This window comes from Gadus morhua, chromosome 16 (assembly GCF_902167405.1).
Source record: "Gadus morhua chromosome 16, gadMor3.0, whole genome shotgun sequence".
Taxonomy (NCBI): domain Eukaryota; kingdom Metazoa; phylum Chordata; class Actinopteri; order Gadiformes; family Gadidae; genus Gadus; species Gadus morhua.
In genome coordinates this window covers 7,518,056-7,537,900 of record NC_044063.1, presented here as the reverse complement: position 1 = coordinate 7,537,900, position 19,845 = coordinate 7,518,056, and the positions used below count along the sequence as shown (strand labels likewise).

Here is a 19,845-nt window from a genome sequence, read left to right as displayed (position 1 = left end):
ATGTGTGCGTATCTGTGGGGGTGTGTGTGTTAAGCCCCACCTCGAGGTTAACAAATAAAAGACCCGTTCCAACCTTTTCCTAAACATTAACTCTCTGGAATCCTTTCAACCAGGACGTGGCTGACCTCACACACATTCACCGGTTTTCATTCTTTGCGAGGACAAATAACAAAAGCTTTCTAAAGGGATCATGGCAGCGGCCGGCTTGCAGATTCTGGGCATCGCCCTGGGCCTTATCGGCGTGATCGGGGCCATCGTTACGTGCGCCATCCCCATGTGGCGGGTGACCGCCTTCATCGGGCAGAACATCGTCACGGCGCAGACCACCAACGAGGGCATCTGGATGACCTGCGTGGTGCAGAGCACGGGCCAGATGCAGTGCAAGGTCTATGACTCCATGCTGGCTCTGAGCAGCGACCTGCAGGCGGCCCGCGCCCTCATGATCATCTCCATCCTCGTGGGCGTCATGGCCATACTGCTGGCCGTGGCCGGAGGCAAGTGCACCAACTGCGTGGAGGACGAGGGCGCCAAGGCCAAGATCGCCATCGCGGCCGGCGTGATGTTCATCATCGCCGGCATCATGTGTCTGGTCCCCGTCTGCTGGACGGCCAGCACGGTGGTCAGGAACTTCTACAACCCCCTGGTGATGGGCTCCCAGAAGAAAGAACTGGGCGCGGCGCTCTTCATCGGCTGGGGCGCGTCCGCCCTGCTCCTCGTGGGTGGGGCCTTGCTGTGCGCCAACTGCCCCCCCAAGGATAACTACACCGCCAAGTACTCGGGAGCCAGGTCCGGCGTGTCCAAGGACTACGTCTGAGAATCACGGAGGGGAAAACCCGGCCAGTTTTGAGGAAGACATGAGCCGAAAGGAGAGACTGAAACGGACTTGGAGAGAAAAAAAGGGAATTAAGTGTTGTGCCAAATCTGCTGTGTGTTGTGTGTGTGTGATGGGAAGCGTGACCTTCGCACGGCGTGTTTTAGCAGTGTATTTCAAGTGTAGCTGGACCATTGTATGCTGAGCTCCGAAGACAAATGAGGGATCAGGGTGATGTTCTGTATCGGAGATCGAGTGACAAGAATTATCGCCCAAACAACCGAGTCGAGTAAAGGAGTGCGGTTACGTGACACACACGAGACCCACCAATTTCAAATGTTCATTGTTGAGTTTCTACTGTGTCTGCTTTGAAATATTTCAATCATGTTTTGTTTTTTTATATAAGTCGTTTGTGCACATACTGGGGTCACAAAAGTGTAAATAAATAATTATTTTTTAAACTTCAATGTCTTCTTTGCTTTCTGAGTAAATGAAACACAGTTAAAGGTGCAAATAGTCAAATAGTGTGTGACAACTGCCCCCCCAAAGGACAACTACACCGCCAGGTACTCTGGCTCCCTTGGAAAAAAAGGATTGTGCCAATCTGCTGTGTGTTGTGTGTGTGTTGTGAGGTGTGTTGCATGGCGTGTTTGAGCACAAAAGTATAAATAAAGAATTATTTTTTAAACATCAATGTCTTATTTGCTTTCTGAGTAAATGCAACGCAGTTGAACTTCTTAAAGTTCAGCTGTCTCATAAGGAAACTTCATGAGACTTTAGATATAGCATCATATTATATCTTTGCATTCTAGTATTCAGCTGACTAATATTTAAATCGATTTTGTAGATGTAACAGTGCAAGTAGTCATGAATACAGCAGATGCATTGTTTTCTAAAGGAAGAAACAAAGAAAACTGTACTATTACTAAGTAAAAGTACAGCTTCTAAATATTTACTCTCATATTCGAAAAGAAAAACACAATTGTAAGAAAGAATGTGCATTGGAGTAAACAGCAAAACGTCAAGAATTCCTTGAACGGACCCAAACCTAAATTACCTCTTACAATGTTGGCTGAATATGGCATACATGCAGTAGTCTGGCCTGCATTTTTACCCGATTGACCCCAATAACCACATCAATTCAACTGCAGCACAAATGGGCGCAGCTGGTTCAATCTCACAACACACACACTGTCTGCGAGGTTCAGGTTGCTGATGTCACCCGGCACCAGCCCAGCCTCCACCTGCTGGGGTCTGCTCTGTGTTGTACGTAACTTACACAATAGGTGGAGATACCTGATGTGCCCCGTAGAGGGACTGGATAGCTCTTCCTCTTGGCAAATGTATGTATGCTGTATCGGACATCTGTATGTCATGCTTTAAATCTTACAGCCGGGAGAACCCTGGAAGACTTTAACCAAAATGCCGTTTTGCATGAAAGTGTAAAAACATTTCAATGCAAAATATGGTTAAATCTATGACCTGGGTGATTTCTGCCAAAGCCAACCGAGATGTACATTTTTACAACACATTAACACCATTGTTACGGCTTTTGCGTCACTGTTCTTTACATATTCTTTCTCCACCAAGTGTCTCTACATGGTTGACTCAAGTTTGGATTGGATATTATTTCAGTGATACATTGTGTGTAACGTGTGAGTGGTGATTATATAAGTGATTGTATTCACCCAAAATACAGTTAAAGCATCTCAATTAAACTAAAAGATTCCTATTATTGTTAAAAAAAAGAACCCGGACTTCCAAGGCACACTGAATGGTACACCAAGCACAAGATAAAAATGCCACTGCTTTATCTGACCTTTCCGTCTTAGTAATCTATTAGGTTGGCTTTGTTGGCGGTCATTGGATCTCTGTTTGTGTGTAAACAAAGCATCCGGCCAATAGGAGTTGAGGATCGAGTTTTCAAATACCCTCATGTCTAGCTACCCCCATCTCCCACCTAGCATCTATAAAACCACTCCCAGTGTTTCCCCCACACATCCTCTCTGCCAGGATCGCCGTGGACATCTGTGGTCGGACATTGCTCCCTCGGAAAGCCTCTCAGACCCCAACATGGTATCTCAGGGGATCCAGATCATGGGCTTCTCCCTGGCGCTGATTGGCTGGTTCCTGGTCATCATCGTGTGCGCCATGCCCATGTGGAGCGTGACCGCCTTCATCGGCGCCAACATCGTGACGGCACAGACGATCTGGGAGGGCATGTGGATGACCTGCGTGGTGCAGAGCACGGGCCAGATGCAGTGCAAGGTCTACGACTCCATGCTGGCTCTGTCCCAGGACCTGCAGGCGGCCCGCGCCATGGTGGTCATCTCCATCCTCCTCGGCGTCATCGGCACCTTCCTCTTCGTCGCCGGCGGGAAGTGCACCACGTGCATCGCTGAGGAGCGCTCCAAGGCCAAGGCGTGCATCGCCGCCGGGGTCCTGTTCATCGCGGCGGGCCTGCTCTGCCTCATCCCCGTGTCGTGGTCGGCCAACACCATCGTTAGGAACTTCTACAGCCCGGGGGTTCTGAACAGCCAGAGGCGCGAGCTGGGGGCGGCGCTGTACATCGGGTGGGGCGCGGGCGTCATGTTGGTGCTGGGAGGGGCGCTTCTGTGCTGGAACTGCCCGGCCAAGGATGAGGTGCCAAAGTACAGCCCCAGATACCTGCCCCCCCAGTCCAGATCCTCGTCCCGAGAATACGTCTAGGGCACGGCGATGGCACATCCAGGTTCGGTTCCAGGAACCGGGTTTTAGGCTTTGGGCGCAGAAGCAATGGTTTCACAGAGGTGGATTTTGAGTCCTGCAATCCTGAATCAGTAACACTTGAGAAGAGAAGACCTGGAATTTTGGATGTTCAACAGGCCTGGTCGTGACTTAGCACTTGCGCACGGTTGAGTCGTTATACATTTTGATTGCGACGTGCATGTGGTTTTTATATTCAACAGAAAGACAGCAATATACGGCGAAGATACAATCCTTGATTACATCGTCGTCAATGCCTTTATCAAACAATATTCATGACCATCTGTTAAGGAGATGTTTGATTCCCAGCTGAGAGGATTTGTGCTGGGAGGAGCTTGTATGTTCTGGTTGCATGAGGGCTCTTCGCTCCTCGCCTGATTGCAGAAACTAATTAGCCTTTGTGATTCGGACCGGTGTCCCATTCAAGGGGTCAGCCTGCCTTACCCCCCCCCCCCCTCCATAAACCCCCTGATTAGATCCCAAACTGGGAGGGGAAATCAAAACCAATGGATAGATGACATGGAAGATTTGTTGATTGATGATGTCATATTCATAGTTTGTTGTTGTTTGACAAACGTTGCAAACAAAAGACAGAAAAATCGTTCCAATATTTTTTCTATTTTCTCTAAAGTTTCTAAAGGATAGTAAAATAGTTATACCCTCACCCTAACCCATCATCAATTTGTTAGATTGATGAACTCAACATAAATCGTCTGTTGTTCTCCATAACAAACCTTTAAACCAAAAAACTAAAAATGTCTTTCAAGTATGTGTCTGTAGCATAGTAGAAACGGTTGTTTCCATTGTGTTTTCATGTTTAAAAATGTTTTCTCCAAGCTGTTTTGCTAGTGTTGTAACTGTAAATAAACCTTAACAATCGGTGTGAGGACTGAAAACATATCCTCTTACAAGTACCATGAAGAACAAGAAAATCCTGTTGTACACTGTTCAATGGCTGGAAGGTTATGTTTCAAATTCATTTATAAATAATAAATAAATTATTAAAATGTTGTTTGTTCAAATGTTTATTTGTCGGTTAGTAAATATCTTACACAATTAAACCTTTCAAAATAGTGTTCTTCAACAGCAAAATGCAAGCAAATCAAATAATTAAATAATACAGACACTTTAAACCTAGCTTAGTGTGCTTGTGCTTTCCTTGTACTTCCTGCTATTGAATTTCTTAATATATTGTCACCTAATAAATGGAAAGTATTCAGGACAAAATGGCTTCCCGTAGATTCCATCTCAAAATCTGGTCCGACAAGAAACTCCCGGTCCTATAGTTGTAAACATTCTTCTTTCAGAACATCAAGAAGGGTTATAAGATTCAAACATTCTGGCACTCATTCCATCTACGGCTAACAGCTGAAACACAATATATTTAATCAGCTACTAGTACTAGAGATTGATTTACTATACTTTGTACTATATTTCCTCATCATTGATGGGATGGGAGGTCGTTGACTGTTGTTTTGATCGGAGTCAAGACGGATCCAAAACAAATGTAAATCTCATCAGTTAAGCCCTCTGTGAGAAAGTGGACCAAAATGGAGGTACTTATAATGGACGGCCATCGTTAGGGTCACGACCGGTTTCAGGTGGGAGGTACCATTCGCTCTTAAGACCAAGACAATGCACTGCAAGCTCCACCTCCGTCTTGTATGTTGCTGCCAATAAAGAGAAGGAGAGAGAGAGAGAGTGAGAGAGAGAGAGAGAGAGAGAGAGAGAGAGAGAGAGAGAGAGAGAGAGAGAGAGAGAGAGAGAGAGAGAGAGAGAGAGAGAGAGAGAGAGAGAGAGAGAGGGGGAGACCAACAGAGAGAAAGAGGAATCTTGTTATGCAGGAACAACTCACCTGATGACAACACACCCTGTACTCCTGGCCATTCTGAGACAAGCCCTCGCCGAGGACACTGCGACACTTCAACACATCCCCAGCACCGCGGAGCATCTGGACCGAGGTCCCTGAACCAGACGCCTCTACCCAGACACCGCCCCCTCCGCCATGGGGAGGATAGGAAAGGAAGTGGCCGGCCAGGTGGTGAGCTTCATCGGCCTGTCCTTGGTGGCGGTCACCTGTGGCATCCCCATGTGGAGGACCACGTCGTTTATCGGCGCCAACATCGTGACGGGGCAGACCATCTGGGACGGCCTGTGGATGAACTGTGTCCAGCAGAGCACGGGCCAGATGCAGTGCAGGCTCAGCGAGAATGTGATCCAGCTCAGCGCGGACCTGCAGGCCGCCAGGGCCCTGGTCATCATCTCCCTCATCGCCGGCTTCATCGGCTTCATGCTCACCTTCGTCGGGGCCAAGTGCATGGGCTGCCTGGAGACCGACGCGTCCAGGTCCAAGGTGGTGATCCTGGGCGGCTGCCTCATCATCTTCTCAGCCATCCTGGTCCTCATCCCCGTGTGCTGGTCCGCCGCCATCACCGTCGCAGACTACCGGAACCCTCTGACCATCGAGACTCAGAGGAGGGAGATCGGCGCGTCCATCTACATCGGCTGGGCGGCCGCGGCGCTGCTTCTGGTCGGGGGCATCACTCTCACGACCTCCTGCCCGCCGCAGAAGAAGATGTACGGATACCCGGGCTACGGACCCCCACCGATGTACCCCTACCCGGGGGCACCGATGCCCAATCCTGGCAACTATGGTCCGGTCTACGCCCCGCCGTCGAGGGTCTATTCTGGAACAGGCTCCTACGGCCCGAGCAAACCTTATGGAGCCCCCACAGTGAACTCTGGCACACAGTACCTGTAGCAGGGCTGACATGGCCTTGTAGATATACTCTGTGAATTAAGACTTTTAATCTGATCGTTAACCAGGAAGCCGTGTGGCTGCTGCTTTGCTAAGGTGGCAGAGAAATTTAGAGACTTTACATTGAAATATCTGCATAAGACTGAGACTGTGGAATCGGTGATGTGATTATTTTGAAATGTAATTATTGCGAACCTTTGATAATTTTTGGATTCCTTGAAAAGAATGTCCTCATCGATAGGATGAGTAATGTTTACCAAACATTGTCTTCGTTTGCATCAGGAGATGAGATTGGAAACAGTTTGACTTGTGATCTAATGGCACTGTATATATTGTTGTAACATATTCAAAACAATTTAAAGAAAACAATTTAAATTGTGCAAAGAAACATTTGTGAAGTGTGAGTGTTTTATCCAATAAAATAAACGTGAAAATATGAATCTCAAATCTGTTCCTTTCCATTTATTTATGTATTCATTTCAATGTAAAATCATAAAATATTAAAAAGAAAATGATCATTCGAAAATATTAAATTTAACAACTATATGATGATAGTAATAATACGGTTAATGTATAAGGCTATATAAATGCCATTAAAAAAAATAAAAAAATGCATACAAAACAAATAAGACAAGTGGCTCAGAGAGGTGAAAAACTTAAAAAACTAACAAATATAAAATATTGAAAACAACACAAAAATTAAAAACTAAAAATATAAAATTAAAAAAAAGCCTAGTTTGTTGATTCAGAATCCCCTGTGTGTCAGTTATCTGAACTTAACCCGTGACCGGCTTTCGGTGTCTCGGCACAACGCGTCCGCCACACCTTGACCAGTTCCCTTTTTGGAGCGGAAGCAATGGCCGAAACCTGCACTGCAAGTTCCCCTATCCATCAGCCAACTGTCCGGTGGAAATGTTTCAAGTAACCATTTCCGGAGCTGATCCCGATCTCATCGAAACCACCCCCTTTGGTATGCTAATTATGAGAAAAATCTGGCGGGGCAGAAAACAACCTGGGTTTCAGGTCGACGCAAAGGGTCATTGGCTCCGCCTACTCAGAGAAGACGCCTTTAAAAGGGATACAAAAGTCTCACCTTGCACTCACAACTCAGCTTGACAACCTTGCAGGACCCACCTTAACCCTACAAGGCTCCCATATCTGCTCCGGCGTCCATTCAACCTACCAGCCCACCCACCGGACGATCAACCATGGTGTCAATGGGACGCCAAATGCTTGGCTTCTGCCTGGCCATCATCGGCGCAGTCGGGACCATCATCGTCTGCGCTCTGCCCATGTGGAAGGTGACCGCCTTCATCGGGGCCAACATCATCACGGCGCAGGTCATCTGGGAGGGCCTGTGGATGAACTGCGTGGTCCAAAGCACGGGGCAGATGCAGTGCAAGATCTACGACTCGCTGCTGCAGCTGCCGCAGGACCTGCAGGCCGCCAGAGCGCTGGTGGTCGTCTCCATCATCGCCGGGGCCTTCGGGGTGCTCCTGGGCATCGCCGGGGGCAAGTGCACCAACTTTGTGGAGGAAGAGCGGGCCAAGTCCAGGGTGGCCATCGCCGCCGGGGTAATCTTCATCATCGCCGGCGTGCTCGTCCTCATTCCCGTGAGCTGGTCGGCCAACACCATCATCCAGAACTTTTACAACCCCATCCTCACCAACCCCCAGCGGAGGGAGATGGGGGCCGCGCTGTACATCGGCTGGGCCTGTGCCGGCCTGCTGATCCTGGGAGGGGCCCTTCTTTGCAGCTCCTGCCCCCCCAAAGAGGACGCGCCGGAGTACCCAGTGAAGTACTCCCAGGCCCGATCCAACGCCACCAGCCGGGCCTACGTCTAAGGACGCCACGCTTAAAGACAATTCAGAGAAGCTATTTAATTAAGATATATACACCTTCGTGACCTTTGTGGCTCTGGAACAGGTCCAGGACAACACTGACCTTTCAAAATGGGACATGTGATTTCCTATCTCTGTGACGAAAGAGAATGATTGTTCAGAGGACGACGCAACTGTTGGGGGTTTGATCGGGCCCCCAAAGGGTGGGAAACCTAACCGACTGCGACGAGAGCCATGCTATGCTACCTGTGTACTTAATATACAATACACACATGTTGGACTTGTTTGATTTTAAAACCAACGTCTGTGACAACTGTGATGAAGAAATTGTCTTTCTTTGGTTAAGAATTGTATGTACATATTGTTTGACTTTTACTAATGTTATATTGCTATCATTCACAAGTCCATTGTGTTTTGTATACATGCATATCATACTGTTTATTTTTTATTAAAAAATCTTTCATTCACCCAATATTGGTTGCCTGTTTGGTCTGTCTTATCATTTGCTGTGAAAGTCTCACCATGACACAAGTGCCAGTTAATTTTCATTAATATCTTAAAATATCGATTCACTAGTCTCCAGAAAGGTTGATCTCAGGATTTTACCTCTTTCACCTCTAAGATTCAGCTGGTCATGCTCATTCAAAGACCTGCCTTTTTTAAAGTGTCAGTAGGATTTCAATCTGACTCCACAAATGACCTAGCTGCTCAGTGTGAGAAGGAAGTTACACCAGAGTAATATATTTATGTACATTTTTGTATGTTTAGACGACGACTTTGTTGATTCATGATCAGAACCAAGTTACTGAACCGTTCCTTACTGTGGAATGTCCACCTGGCATTCACTAAATAAAGTGACGATTGTGAATACAAGTTCAGCTTTACAACTCTCTTCTAAACAACAATTACAAATGTCTTAAGAAGGAACAACGTAGTGAGGATGTATATAGTATTTAGCAATCACAAACACACTGGGTTAAGTTAGTCAAAGCTGTGGAGAAAAGGGGACAGGAGTGCAACAGATCTCATGTCATATGGCTAGTCTTCTCCTTTCATGGGAGAAAAACAACCACCAATGAAAGGAGAATGTTCCCAAACCAGTCCGGGCTCACTGGGTGACCCTGTAGAGGCGTGCCCGGCATAGTGGTGGATAATGTCAAAACCCTGCTATGCAAACAACGCAGTTTCACTGTAGTTCAGAACATCAATGATTCAGAATGTAGAAGGAAAGGTGGATGGTTATGTACATCTGGATGTTCATCGATTATTGTTTGCATCTTTCCCATGAAATCGTTTTTTCAGTTAAAAAACGTTTATTTGTTTACAATTATTGACCTCTCTCACAACTCCCTAGTCTCTGTAATGGCCGCTTGGGTGGTGAAAGGTGGGGAATGTATCCTCCCTGCCGTTCATTCAGCAGAAGCCCAACCTATCTTGTTTCCTAGTATGGCGTTTCCTGGCGTTTTTCAAGACTGTATCATCTTGGCTCGGAAACTCCATTGTGTTCTCACTGAATTACTCGCTCATTCCTAATTGCTTGCGTAATGACTCCAGCTATCACTTTAGTATTCTTTTTTGTTTGCGACATGGTTTCCATGACAATATGTTTTTTGTTCCCTGTACCACACTTGCCTGCTAGTGTTGGCCTGTGTCGTCACCACCTTGATTTATGACAAGGAGGCCAAAGTCAATGCTTATTTCTAACAGATCCCCCAGACCAGTGCAGGGAAAACCCCTCCTGAGCAATCAGCCCATCTCAGCCAGGGGGGTCCTCCCCACCCACGCAGATCCCCTTTCCACTGAGAAACATCAAAGACCCTGATGGAAGTGTTTGTTGTTTGGATGTTTGTACCTGACGTATGGGAAAGTCTGTCTATCATCATGAGTTGCAGCTATTCATTGAGACAGACATGACAATAGCTGATTAGGTTTCTATTTAGATTGGCCACATGATCCGTTTCACTGTGCACACATTAGTCCTACATTTTTTTCTGTGTTTGACACTTGGCACGTTTGATAAACTCAGCACAAGTCTATGAAAGTAAAGGAAGAACCAGTTCTCACCTGAAACAACACTCCTTTTGTTGTTAAAGAGATGATCTCACCGCTCATGTCAGCCTAAACTCTGGGCAAACACAATAAATGGTTGCTTGCTAGTTAGTAGGTTAGTTGGTTTGTTAGTTAGATGGTTCTTGGTTAGTAGTTAGTCAGCTATCTATCATATGAGTGTAAGATGGTGAATCCATGTTTGTGAAACCTGGTATTCATTATATTGAGAGATAATTATAAATAAAAGTGTTGATGTGCAGGAGAGAAATTATTGAAACATAGGCCAAGTCATCTAAAGTTCATCAAAAATGTGAAGCAATTCATGTCTGATAGATATATTCTTACAAACAGGGATTTGGTACACCCCAGCAGGTTGAATACCTGTTACTGAATGTCCATTTTTTTGTTTATTCGAAAGTTTTGGGTTTCTTTTTTTATTCAATTTGGGTTTACGGTGGGGAGAGTGGTCTGCTCTGTTGTGTAAACTTGTCTTATCAGGCGAAACCGGGAGCATTTGGAGTGGTCATGTGATTCCGTTCTGGGAATGTAACGAAAAAACATCTCCAACCACGCCCAGCCTTTCGGTTACAGCGAGGACGGTTTCTGTCGTCGTTTTCCTTTGCTTCTTTTTTTTTTTTTTTTTTTTTTTTTTTTTCTTTCAGTTAGTTCGTTACTCTTGGATCGGAGTAAAATTGTGCGATTGTACAAAATATCCTTTCACTTGACAACTTTCAACAACATTACAACCTATGAAACATACAATTTGTCATACTGATGAAAATACATTGATTTACGGTTTAGTTTTTAAGTACATCATTTGCATTTTCATGAAGAGCATTATTCTAGCGAAAATACTGTGTCTCTGATGGCACACTGACCCCTAGTGGCTCGTCTTTGACAAACTAACCAAACCTACACAAGATTTCCCAAGAGAAAGGCGTACCTTCAAAACATCTGGGGAAATTGTTGTTTCATTTATATTCAGGTTGAGAAATGATGCTCTACCTACAGTGTTTGGTGTCATGAAATGTATAATAGACACATTTAATGCCATTATATCAAGGCAAAGATAAATAAATACATAAAAACTGCAGGGATATCATATTGTTTCCATTTGTGTTATTTCCAATGGCTGTTCCTGATTTGCTAAAAGGAGTCCCAGTAACAATGTAAATATTCATTGATTTATTTCTCTCTCTCTCTGTCTCCCTTCCTTCCCTCTCTCCTCCCAACGCTCTCTCCTGCTCTCGCTTTCTCCCCCAACTCATACTCTCCGTCTCCCTCCTCCATCTCTCCCTTCTTTCCCTCCCTCCCTCTACTCTCTCACCCTCCCCTCCTCTATCTCCCTCAGGAGTGACCTCCCCAAACCACCACCACCACCACCGCCACTACACCCACCTTCCCCAAACCACCACCACCACCACCACCACCACCACCTCCACCACCACCACCACCACCACCACCACCACCACCACCACCTCCACCACCACCACCACCACCACCACCACCACCACCATCACCACCACCACCACCACCACCACCACCTCCTCCAGCCACCCCCACCACCACCACCACCACCACCACCACCACCTCCACCTCCTCCAGCCACCCCCACCACCATGGGCCTGGAAGAGCTGGGCTTCACCCTGTCCATGCTGGGCGTGGCCGGCATCATTCTGATCTGCGGGCTGCCCATGTGGAAGGTGACGGCCTTCATCGGCACCCACCTGGTGGTCATGCAGGTGTTCTGGGAGGGCCTGTGGATGACGTGCGTCAGCGAGTACACGGGCCAGATGCAGTGCAAGATCTACGACGCCCTGCTGGACCTGGAGCCCGACCTGCAGGCCGCCAGGGGCCTGGTGTGCATCAGCCTGGTGCTGGGCTGCCTGGCCTTCCTGCTCTTCCTGCTGGGGGCCCGCTGCACCAACTGCCTGGGCCACGCGCGCGCCAAGGGCCGCGTGGTGGCGGCGGCGGGCCTGGTGTTCGCCCTGAGCGCGCTCGCCACCCTGGTGGCCGTGTCCTGGACGGCCAACGGCATCGTCAGGGACTTCCGCAACCCGCGCGTCCCCGACGTGCTGAAGAAGGAGCTGGGGGCCGCCATCTACATCGGCTGGGTGACCGGCGGCCTGCTGCTGTGCGGGGGGGCGCTGATGTGCGGCAGCTGCCCCCCGCCCGCTGCCAGGGCGGGGGGGGGTTCGGGCGGGTACAGGCGGGCGGCGCGGACCACCCGCACCTCGCACAGCGGCTACGCCTTCAAGAACTACGTGTGATAAATGGGGGTGGGGGGGGGGGTGGGGAGGGGGGGGATTCTATTCTAACATCCATCATCGGCATTACAGCCAAATTTTATATACATGGATCTGCTGAAATGTCTAAGATGCAGAAAAATAAAATGGTAATGGAATGACAGAATTGGTTAAAGTAAGAGAAGATGTTATTTGTATAGATCCCACGTTGATTTGACGGATTATAGTGTTTATTTGCTTTCCAAACCCCCTTATCACTTTCAGCCCACCTTTCCTTTGAAATAAACCCTCAAATATTTCAGGTAACTAACCCTCGACAAACATTGAGCATGGGCTCATGGGAAATGTAGTTAAAACTCCCATAATGCCATCCCCTTTGCTTCGAACCTCAGCAGCCAATGCAGCATGTGGAATTTTGCATGGTTGTTCAAATTAGTATAATATACTCATAGAGGCTAGTAGAAAAAACATAATGTTAGTATGACTTAGAGGGTTTTTTTGTGATTCACTTCAGGGAATTGCAAATAAAGGTTTAATAGAGCTGCTGTTGTTTTTGTGTTTTTTGTATTTGCATCAGTTGAAGATGTTTTGCATAACAATGGGAATCCGAAGGAGTGTCTGCGTGTCTTTCAGCTGAGTCACCGCACAAAGACTTCATGGAAACATGAAGCGTCTCCTTCTATTTGAGGGAACGCTCCTCATTCTCCCGTTATATGAGGTTGTGGCGCTTCAACGTTAAAACAAAGCGCCCAGCCAGAAGCCCCAACACAGGCTCATCTTTGTCCCACTGCTGATCTCAACGGAGAGAGAGAGAGGCTGAGATTGTTATAAAGGCAGAGCAGAGCAAACATGGGATTTCCCTACTGCTGTTCCAGAGGCCCACCCATGTGGGCTAACTGGTTTTACAGCGAGTACATGCATGTAGCAGTGCTGTAACCAGCCCAGGCTCAAGGGAACACACACACACACACACACACACACACACACACACACACACACACACACACACACACACACACACACACACACACACACACACACACACACACACACACACACACACACCCATCTGTGTGTTCTCTCTCTCTCCCTCACCCTCTTTCTCTCAAGCAAACAAACACAAACACAGTCATGGCGATTCCTTTATGAGATATTGCGTCTAGGACGGATGAGACTTCTAAATCTGAAAAAGCACACAATAGCGAAGTGATTGTACTGATTACTTGTTGCATACACCAGTCTCCTCTCCAGCAGAGTGAGCCCAGTTTCCAACACCCTTTTAACACTGTTGCCACCTCAACACATGCATTTTTCCACACATCATGTGAGGGAAATGTTGAGTTTTACTCATATATATATATATATATATATATATATATATATATATATATATAGGGGGGTCCTTGTGACGGGTTCAGCTCAAGCAAAAGTTAAGCAAAGGGGAACTTACAAATGGGGGGGGGGGGGGGGGGCTAGATAACAAAACCTGAAGGAAACAAAGCTTGAATTATTACAACTAAACTAAATATGTTATATTTTCCATCAAATCACACACACACAAACTCAAAATCAGTGATTTGGTCTAGACATGTCCAAACATGTCCAAACCTTGATAATCTCTGGTGTCCCCTCATCCCTTTCCCTGTGCGTTTCTTCAACACACACACACACACACGCACACGCACACGCACATGCACACATGCACGCACTTGACTCAGAGCTGCTGAATTTATTTCTTCCTCGCTACCTCTCCCTCTCTCTCTCTTCATCATCCTAACACACAGCCACACACACACACTAGAACCCGCCCTCCGCTATGAGCAGCTGTTTCTGGTTGGCAGCGCCGTGCCGGGAGCGAGGAATCAGCAGCAGCGGCGGCCCGGACGAGTCATGGATCGCTGGCTGGACCGGACCGCACTGGGCCTGGGCGTCACCGGTTGGCTGTGCAGCATCTTCACCCGCTGCCTGTCGCTCTGGAAGGTGAGCGGCACCGTTGACAACGTCACCGCCACCCTGCCCGCGTACTGGGACGGGGTGTGGTTGGATTGGGACCACTGGGACCTGGCGCACGACGGGAGTCTCCATTGCTCATTTTACCAGAGACTCATGTCGCTCTCTGGAAACTTCCGCACGTGGAGGGCGCTGGTCGGGGCTGCGATAGGAGCCGGGGCGTTCGCCGTGGCAGTGGGAACCGCGGGGATTGTGTGGTTCCCAACGCGTGGTCAGGTGAAGTTGGCGTCCGGAGCGCTCTTTGTTGTGTCCGGGATACTGTTGTTGGTTCCCATGGCCTGGACGTGTCACCACACCAGTCAGCCTCTAGAGGGCGCCAAAGATCTGCAGCGCGACTGGGGCCCGGCGCTCTACCTCGGCTGGATCTCCTTTGCGTTGATGGTCGCCGGGGGCGCGTTTCTGCTAACCCGGTGCCCACGGTCTCAAGAGCCCGTTGGGTCGTTGCCGGTGAGCAGGTACCCGCAACAGGAGGAGAGTGAAAACCCTCTGAGCACCATCCATAGAACAACGTTGACCAACAGCCAGTACAACAGGGCTCACTCTGAGCCCATCTGATGATTCAAGTATGTTATACTCTATGGACTCTTATGGGTAACCACTAGGCCTACCTGTGGAATGAAAAGCAGACCCCGTTGTCCTTGTTTGAACAGCAGGAGAGGCCTAATGATGTCTGCATAATACAGCACAAGTCTGTTTTTGCCTATGTCAAACCGTTATTGTGCCTAATTGTTCATGGGTTACCGGAAATATGCCACTTCCTATACACGTTTAACATTCCAAATTACTTCCATGGGAATAACAATTATGTGTGATACTAAAATAGTTGGTAATATCTCTAAACTTTGTATGTGTAGGAGGGGTAGCTGTCATGCATAGTATGTTGGTTTTAAATGTAATTTGCTCTTCTAAAGAGTAGGCCTATTCTCTTGAGTGTCATTATGATGCCATTATCTTAGCCTAATGGCATTTAAGATGAAGCCTTGCCATACACCGTGAGGTGCCTTATAATATGGAGTGAGATGTTCAAGCTGTATGTTAAATTCAATGGAAATATTGTACATGCGCTTTTGGGAGTTTACTTAGAATGCTGTTTACATGTAATATACCGAACCTGATTAATATATTGTGTGGCCTTGTCTTAAATATGGTTTCCAGAGTAATATTCGTTTTTTAAAGCTGCCATACAAAGTTTAAATAAGAGTGACAAACACTACAGTGTGAAACAGAGTGTCTGGTATAAGTGGAGGATTGATGGTTCAACACTCCCAAGTGGGAAGAGTCCTTGTGCTAATGCTTACCCCAAATAACCCAGCCTCCAGCATGTGTTTTGAGCAGGGATTAGTGAATGTATGTCCTCTGGTCTTGCTGGTGTGCTAACAGGTAGTAGGGCTAATCTTACATTGAGCTATCACTGTGTTGTTGGGTCTCTCTCTCTATCTCTCTCTGTGGAATTAAACTTGACATGAAACGTGTGGGTGTCTCTTTCTCAATGCTGGTGTCCCTGGGATGTTCAAAGCCTTGTCGTATCAAAGGATATAGCCACCGGTTCTGAAATTCTAAATGTGTGAACACCATATTTGAAGTCTTTAAATAGGACTTCAAATAAGAAGGTATCTCACACTGGATACAATATGTGATGGAAAGTAGAATATTCATATTATCCCTATTGGAATTGGAATGGAAGAATATTAACACCAATAATTATGCAAATAGAAGCTATTTTCAGTTTTTAAGTACAATTTTCTTTGCCATGTTATATTATCCTCACAAGGGGATGCAGGTTGCTGGTGCACACTTGGGTTTAAAGAATGTTTGGTTGTGACCTGGTCATAGGTCTGTTGGTTGGGAAAAAGCACAACATTTGACCGCTAACACTATCACTTCACTGCAAACCGATCATTTATACTGGACTTATGTTATGTTTTGTTTTGTTAAAATGCCCTACCATTTAAAATATAAGCAAGAAACGGAGGCAGCACACTGGACACATCTTAATCTCAGCACAGACATACTAGAAAACCTAGACAAAAAAAGATCCACATTCAAGGATAATTATGGGGATTTTTTTTAATTATTCAAATCACTTCTCTTTCAAGGAGCTGCTCCACTAACTTGAGCAGTACGAGATCAACCTTGATTTTACAAAAAATGATTATAAAGCTATCATCACTGCATTTAAATGGATAAAAAAAATAATTGTATAAGTAACTATATTGACAACGCATCGCCAAATTTCTGAAGTGGGGGGAATTAAGACATTTAAAAGTGGGGTGAATTAATCAACCATTTAACAAGGTAATTTATTTCAATATATATTTAATGACAAAATATAAATTATTGGTTGAAGCAAATTACACAGTAAGCAATGATTATAGATCACAAGTGGTAAAATAAAAAGGCATGAACAATATTCTTGTAATACGATCCAAACTCCAATAATGTGATCAAATTGTGACTTAAGACGTGGGATGAAAACCCCCCAACTAAAGTCAAGTACATCGCTCGTTGGAAGGCTCAAACTGCACACAAGAAACCAAGACAGCCATGAGCAGCCGAATAAACTCTCTAAATATACAGTGGCTGGAACACAGGAATGGCATCATGGATTCAAAGTGGAATAGTGTCAATTAGTGATATAGAGAGTATGCCCTCTGTGTACCAGGATGCTCGTTATATATATATATATATATAGAGGCACAGAGGGTCCACGGTGATGGAGGTTGGAGATAAGGGCCTTGGGGCTTCAGTAGAGGAATTAAGGGTTAGATGTGAGAGGTTTAGGGTAAATTGGGGTTGGAGAAGTTTGAGAGTTGAGGATTAAGAGTAAGGGGTTTTAGGGTTTAACTTTTATTGCTAAAGGGTTGAGGGTTAAGGTTTGCGGGTAAAGTGGGATAGGGTTAGTGGGCAAAGGGTTGAGGATAACGGCCTTGTGGGTAGATGGGTTACGGGCAAAGGGTTAAAGAAGGTTAAGAGTTGAGGGCAAAGAGTTGGGGTCTGAAGTGTTGAGGGGTAAGGGTTAAGTGGGTTCGGGTTAGGTAGCAACGGGGTTGGAGGGTCGTGGGTAGAAGGGTTAAGGGGTGGAGTTACTCCAGCTTCTCATCTCCCTCCTCCACATCCTTCAGGTTGAGGACCTCCAGAGAGCCCCGGCCCTTGGTCTCACAGCGAATCAGCTCGTCGATCTCCCTGAAGCAGCCGGGGTCCACCAGACACACCTGTGTTTGGGGAGGGATATATATGGGGGCTATTTAATGGCTGACATACCTCCAGTGCCTCTAGTAATGGTAGAAGTGGTCATGTGTCGTGGTATTACAACAAGCACATGACCATTTATACATTCAGAGCTATATTCACAGATATACACACTGCTTGGTTACTGACAGAATGTAACTAGGACTATGTAACACTGCCATGGAATTCCCTGGGGATTGTACTTTGTCACGCAGGTTGTTGAACTTTGTTCCGATTATGTTTTTACGAGGCCCTCACCATCTCCAGCTGCTCGTCAAAGTCCTCGCTCTCGACCACCTTCAGGAAAGGCTTCAGCCTCTCCTTCAGCTTCTTGCCCTCCTTGGCCGGCAGGACCAACCGCAGCCTCATGTGGGCCCGCTGGATCTCCATTGACTTCTTCAGCTGTTTGATGACCTCCAGCGCCTGGGAGGCGCACAGCAGGACATCGAGGTCACACGTCGAGGCACTAGCTTGGATTCCTTAACACTTGCAGGATCATGTGTTAAGATAAGATAACGCTAATCTGAACTTTATAAAACTTCCCAGCTGGGGATTTGGCGTTCACTGCAGCAGAATTACAGGACATTAAATAAAGTAAAATGAGCGGAAAAGTTTCAAAGTAAACAAAGATAAAATCTATAAGGCAAGGCAAGGCAAGGCAACTTTATTTATATAGCACTTTTCATACACAAGGCAGACTCAAAGTGCTTCACATATAAACATTGTCATACAATAAAATTAAATAATAGATAAGTAAAAGAAAACATATGCAAAGAAATGAGTAAAATAGAAAGTGCAATGTATTTAAGAGAAAATTAAATTGAAAGTTAAAAAGGCTTTTTAGTAAGTAAAATTTAAAGTGCAATGTATTTATGATCAGACCTTAAATACAAGTGACTAAGGTATTGGCTAATAGTTTTTATTATGAAACTAAAGTGGACATTCAGCTGCCTACCTGTTGTTTGGTGCTCTTGTTGGCCTTCACAGAGTAGTGGATGTCCTTCATGGCACGCTCGATCATACTGACCGTGTACGGCCTCTTGGTCTCTGGGTTGACACATTTCTCTGCCACGATCGTCGCTATGTCCCTGAACATGGTCTCCAGTTGTCCATGCCTTTCTTTGTCAGAAACCTGGAGTTCCCCTTTAGCTAAAATCTGTCCATGGAGAAATAAAGCAAGTCATGATGATGATGTACAATGACGTTACAATATTGCGATTGAGATGGAGCTTTAACTCGCATAATGTAGCTATGTAAGTAGTCACTCAATACTAACTACAGAAAGATGTCCACGTAACTTACTTGTTTACAAACTTCGGTTAAATCCTCTGTTCCAAACGATTTGGACAAGTCATCTTTCTTGGCAACCTGCCCCTTGGAAACGTTGACAAAAACTGAATGCGTTTGCAGAACCTCATCCAGATCTTTCTCCCTATATGAAAACAGACAAAGGTGTTCATAGTTTAGATCTGTCTGAGGAAAAATCGGATAGAAAAACAAACTGTTATAGTTATCACGTTATTCAGTGTTAACAAATACTTACGCTCCAGATCTCCAGCTCACCACTTTATTTTTGTAACAGGCAATTTCAAATCGTTGTCCTCCCCTTTTCATCCTCACGACTGCCACATTCGTCAGCCGTATTTGATTTGTCGGAGTAAAGATGGACATTTTGATGATTGAGAAATATATAGATATCTGTCAACGCAGTGAACTCATGTGTATAATAACAACACGAGTTAAGCGTCAGATAGATCGACTGACTCAATACAAGTGCGTTGTCAAAGTAGTGCCGCAGTCAACCTGAGACGTGAACCAAAGGTTCCGCATCTCAGTTTTATCTCTAAATTCTGTATTTTGAATGAAAATAAAATACGAATGCATTTTTTGATTCAGTTTTATTTAAAACAAAATCAATTTATTTTAAGAAAAGTTAACAGTTAATACTCATAGTTGTGAGGAAGTGACCCATAAAAACCACATTTCCCAGAAGTCCCATCAATACGACGATGACAACATGGCTTCACGTCTCCAGTGCTTTCTTTATAGGTCCATGATCCACTGTTGAGAAAATGGATTGTTAGTAAGAGACAAGAAGTTGCACACTTTATGCAAATGTCAACATTTTTCTGCTTAGCTTTGCGACAAGTACTTGTC

General features: G+C 45.9%; 7 protein-coding genes across 7 annotated transcripts; 6 read left to right on the top strand and 1 right to left on the bottom strand.

Annotated features, from left to right (window-relative positions):
• Positions 1-75: 75 nt before the first annotated feature.
• LOC115561722 (claudin-4) lies at positions 76-1,505 on the top strand. The gene has a single exon (XM_030381933.1). The coding sequence runs from the start codon at positions 191-193 to the stop codon at positions 812-814; it is 624 nt and encodes a 207-aa protein (XP_030237793.1). The 5' UTR covers positions 76-190; the 3' UTR covers positions 815-1,505.
• Positions 1,506-2,791: 1,286 nt separating this feature from the next.
• Positions 2,792-4,567, top strand: LOC115528814 (claudin-4-like). Its single transcript, XM_030337150.1, has one exon. It carries the CDS (start codon positions 2,885-2,887, stop codon positions 3,518-3,520), a length of 636 nt encoding a protein of 211 aa, XP_030193010.1. The 5' UTR covers positions 2,792-2,884; the 3' UTR covers positions 3,521-4,567.
• A 764-nt stretch (positions 4,568-5,331) lies between these two features.
• Positions 5,332-6,761, top strand: LOC115528980 (claudin-4). The gene has a single exon (XM_030337464.1). It carries the CDS (start codon positions 5,562-5,564, stop codon positions 6,315-6,317), a length of 756 nt encoding a protein of 251 aa, XP_030193324.1. The 5' UTR covers positions 5,332-5,561; the 3' UTR covers positions 6,318-6,761.
• Positions 6,762-7,399: 638 nt separating this feature from the next.
• cldne (claudin e) lies at positions 7,400-8,627 on the top strand. The gene has a single exon (XM_030337253.1). It carries the CDS (start codon positions 7,523-7,525, stop codon positions 8,156-8,158), a length of 636 nt encoding a protein of 211 aa, XP_030193113.1. The 5' UTR covers positions 7,400-7,522; the 3' UTR covers positions 8,159-8,627.
• A 3,168-nt stretch (positions 8,628-11,795) lies between these two features.
• cldnj (claudin j) lies at positions 11,796-12,474 on the top strand. Its single transcript, XM_030380867.1, has one exon. It carries the CDS (start codon positions 11,824-11,826, stop codon positions 12,472-12,474), a length of 651 nt encoding a protein of 216 aa, XP_030236727.1. The 5' UTR covers positions 11,796-11,823.
• A 1,635-nt stretch (positions 12,475-14,109) lies between these two features.
• On the top strand, positions 14,110-15,932 carry LOC115560812 (claudin-4). The gene has a single exon (XM_030380388.1). It carries the CDS (start codon positions 14,341-14,343, stop codon positions 15,013-15,015), a length of 675 nt encoding a protein of 224 aa, XP_030236248.1. The 5' UTR covers positions 14,110-14,340; the 3' UTR covers positions 15,016-15,932.
• A 577-nt stretch (positions 15,933-16,509) lies between these two features.
• Positions 16,510-19,495, bottom strand: sbds (SBDS ribosome maturation factor). The gene is made up of 5 exons (XM_030380387.1): positions 19,232-19,495; positions 18,991-19,120; positions 18,644-18,844; positions 17,947-18,111; positions 16,510-17,672 (listed from the first exon to the last, which is right to left on the bottom strand). Exons 1-5 carry the CDS (start codon positions 19,357-19,359, stop codon positions 17,544-17,546), a joined length of 753 nt encoding a protein of 250 aa, XP_030236247.1. The 5' UTR covers positions 19,360-19,495; the 3' UTR covers positions 16,510-17,543.
• Positions 19,496-19,845: the final 350 nt, after the last annotated feature.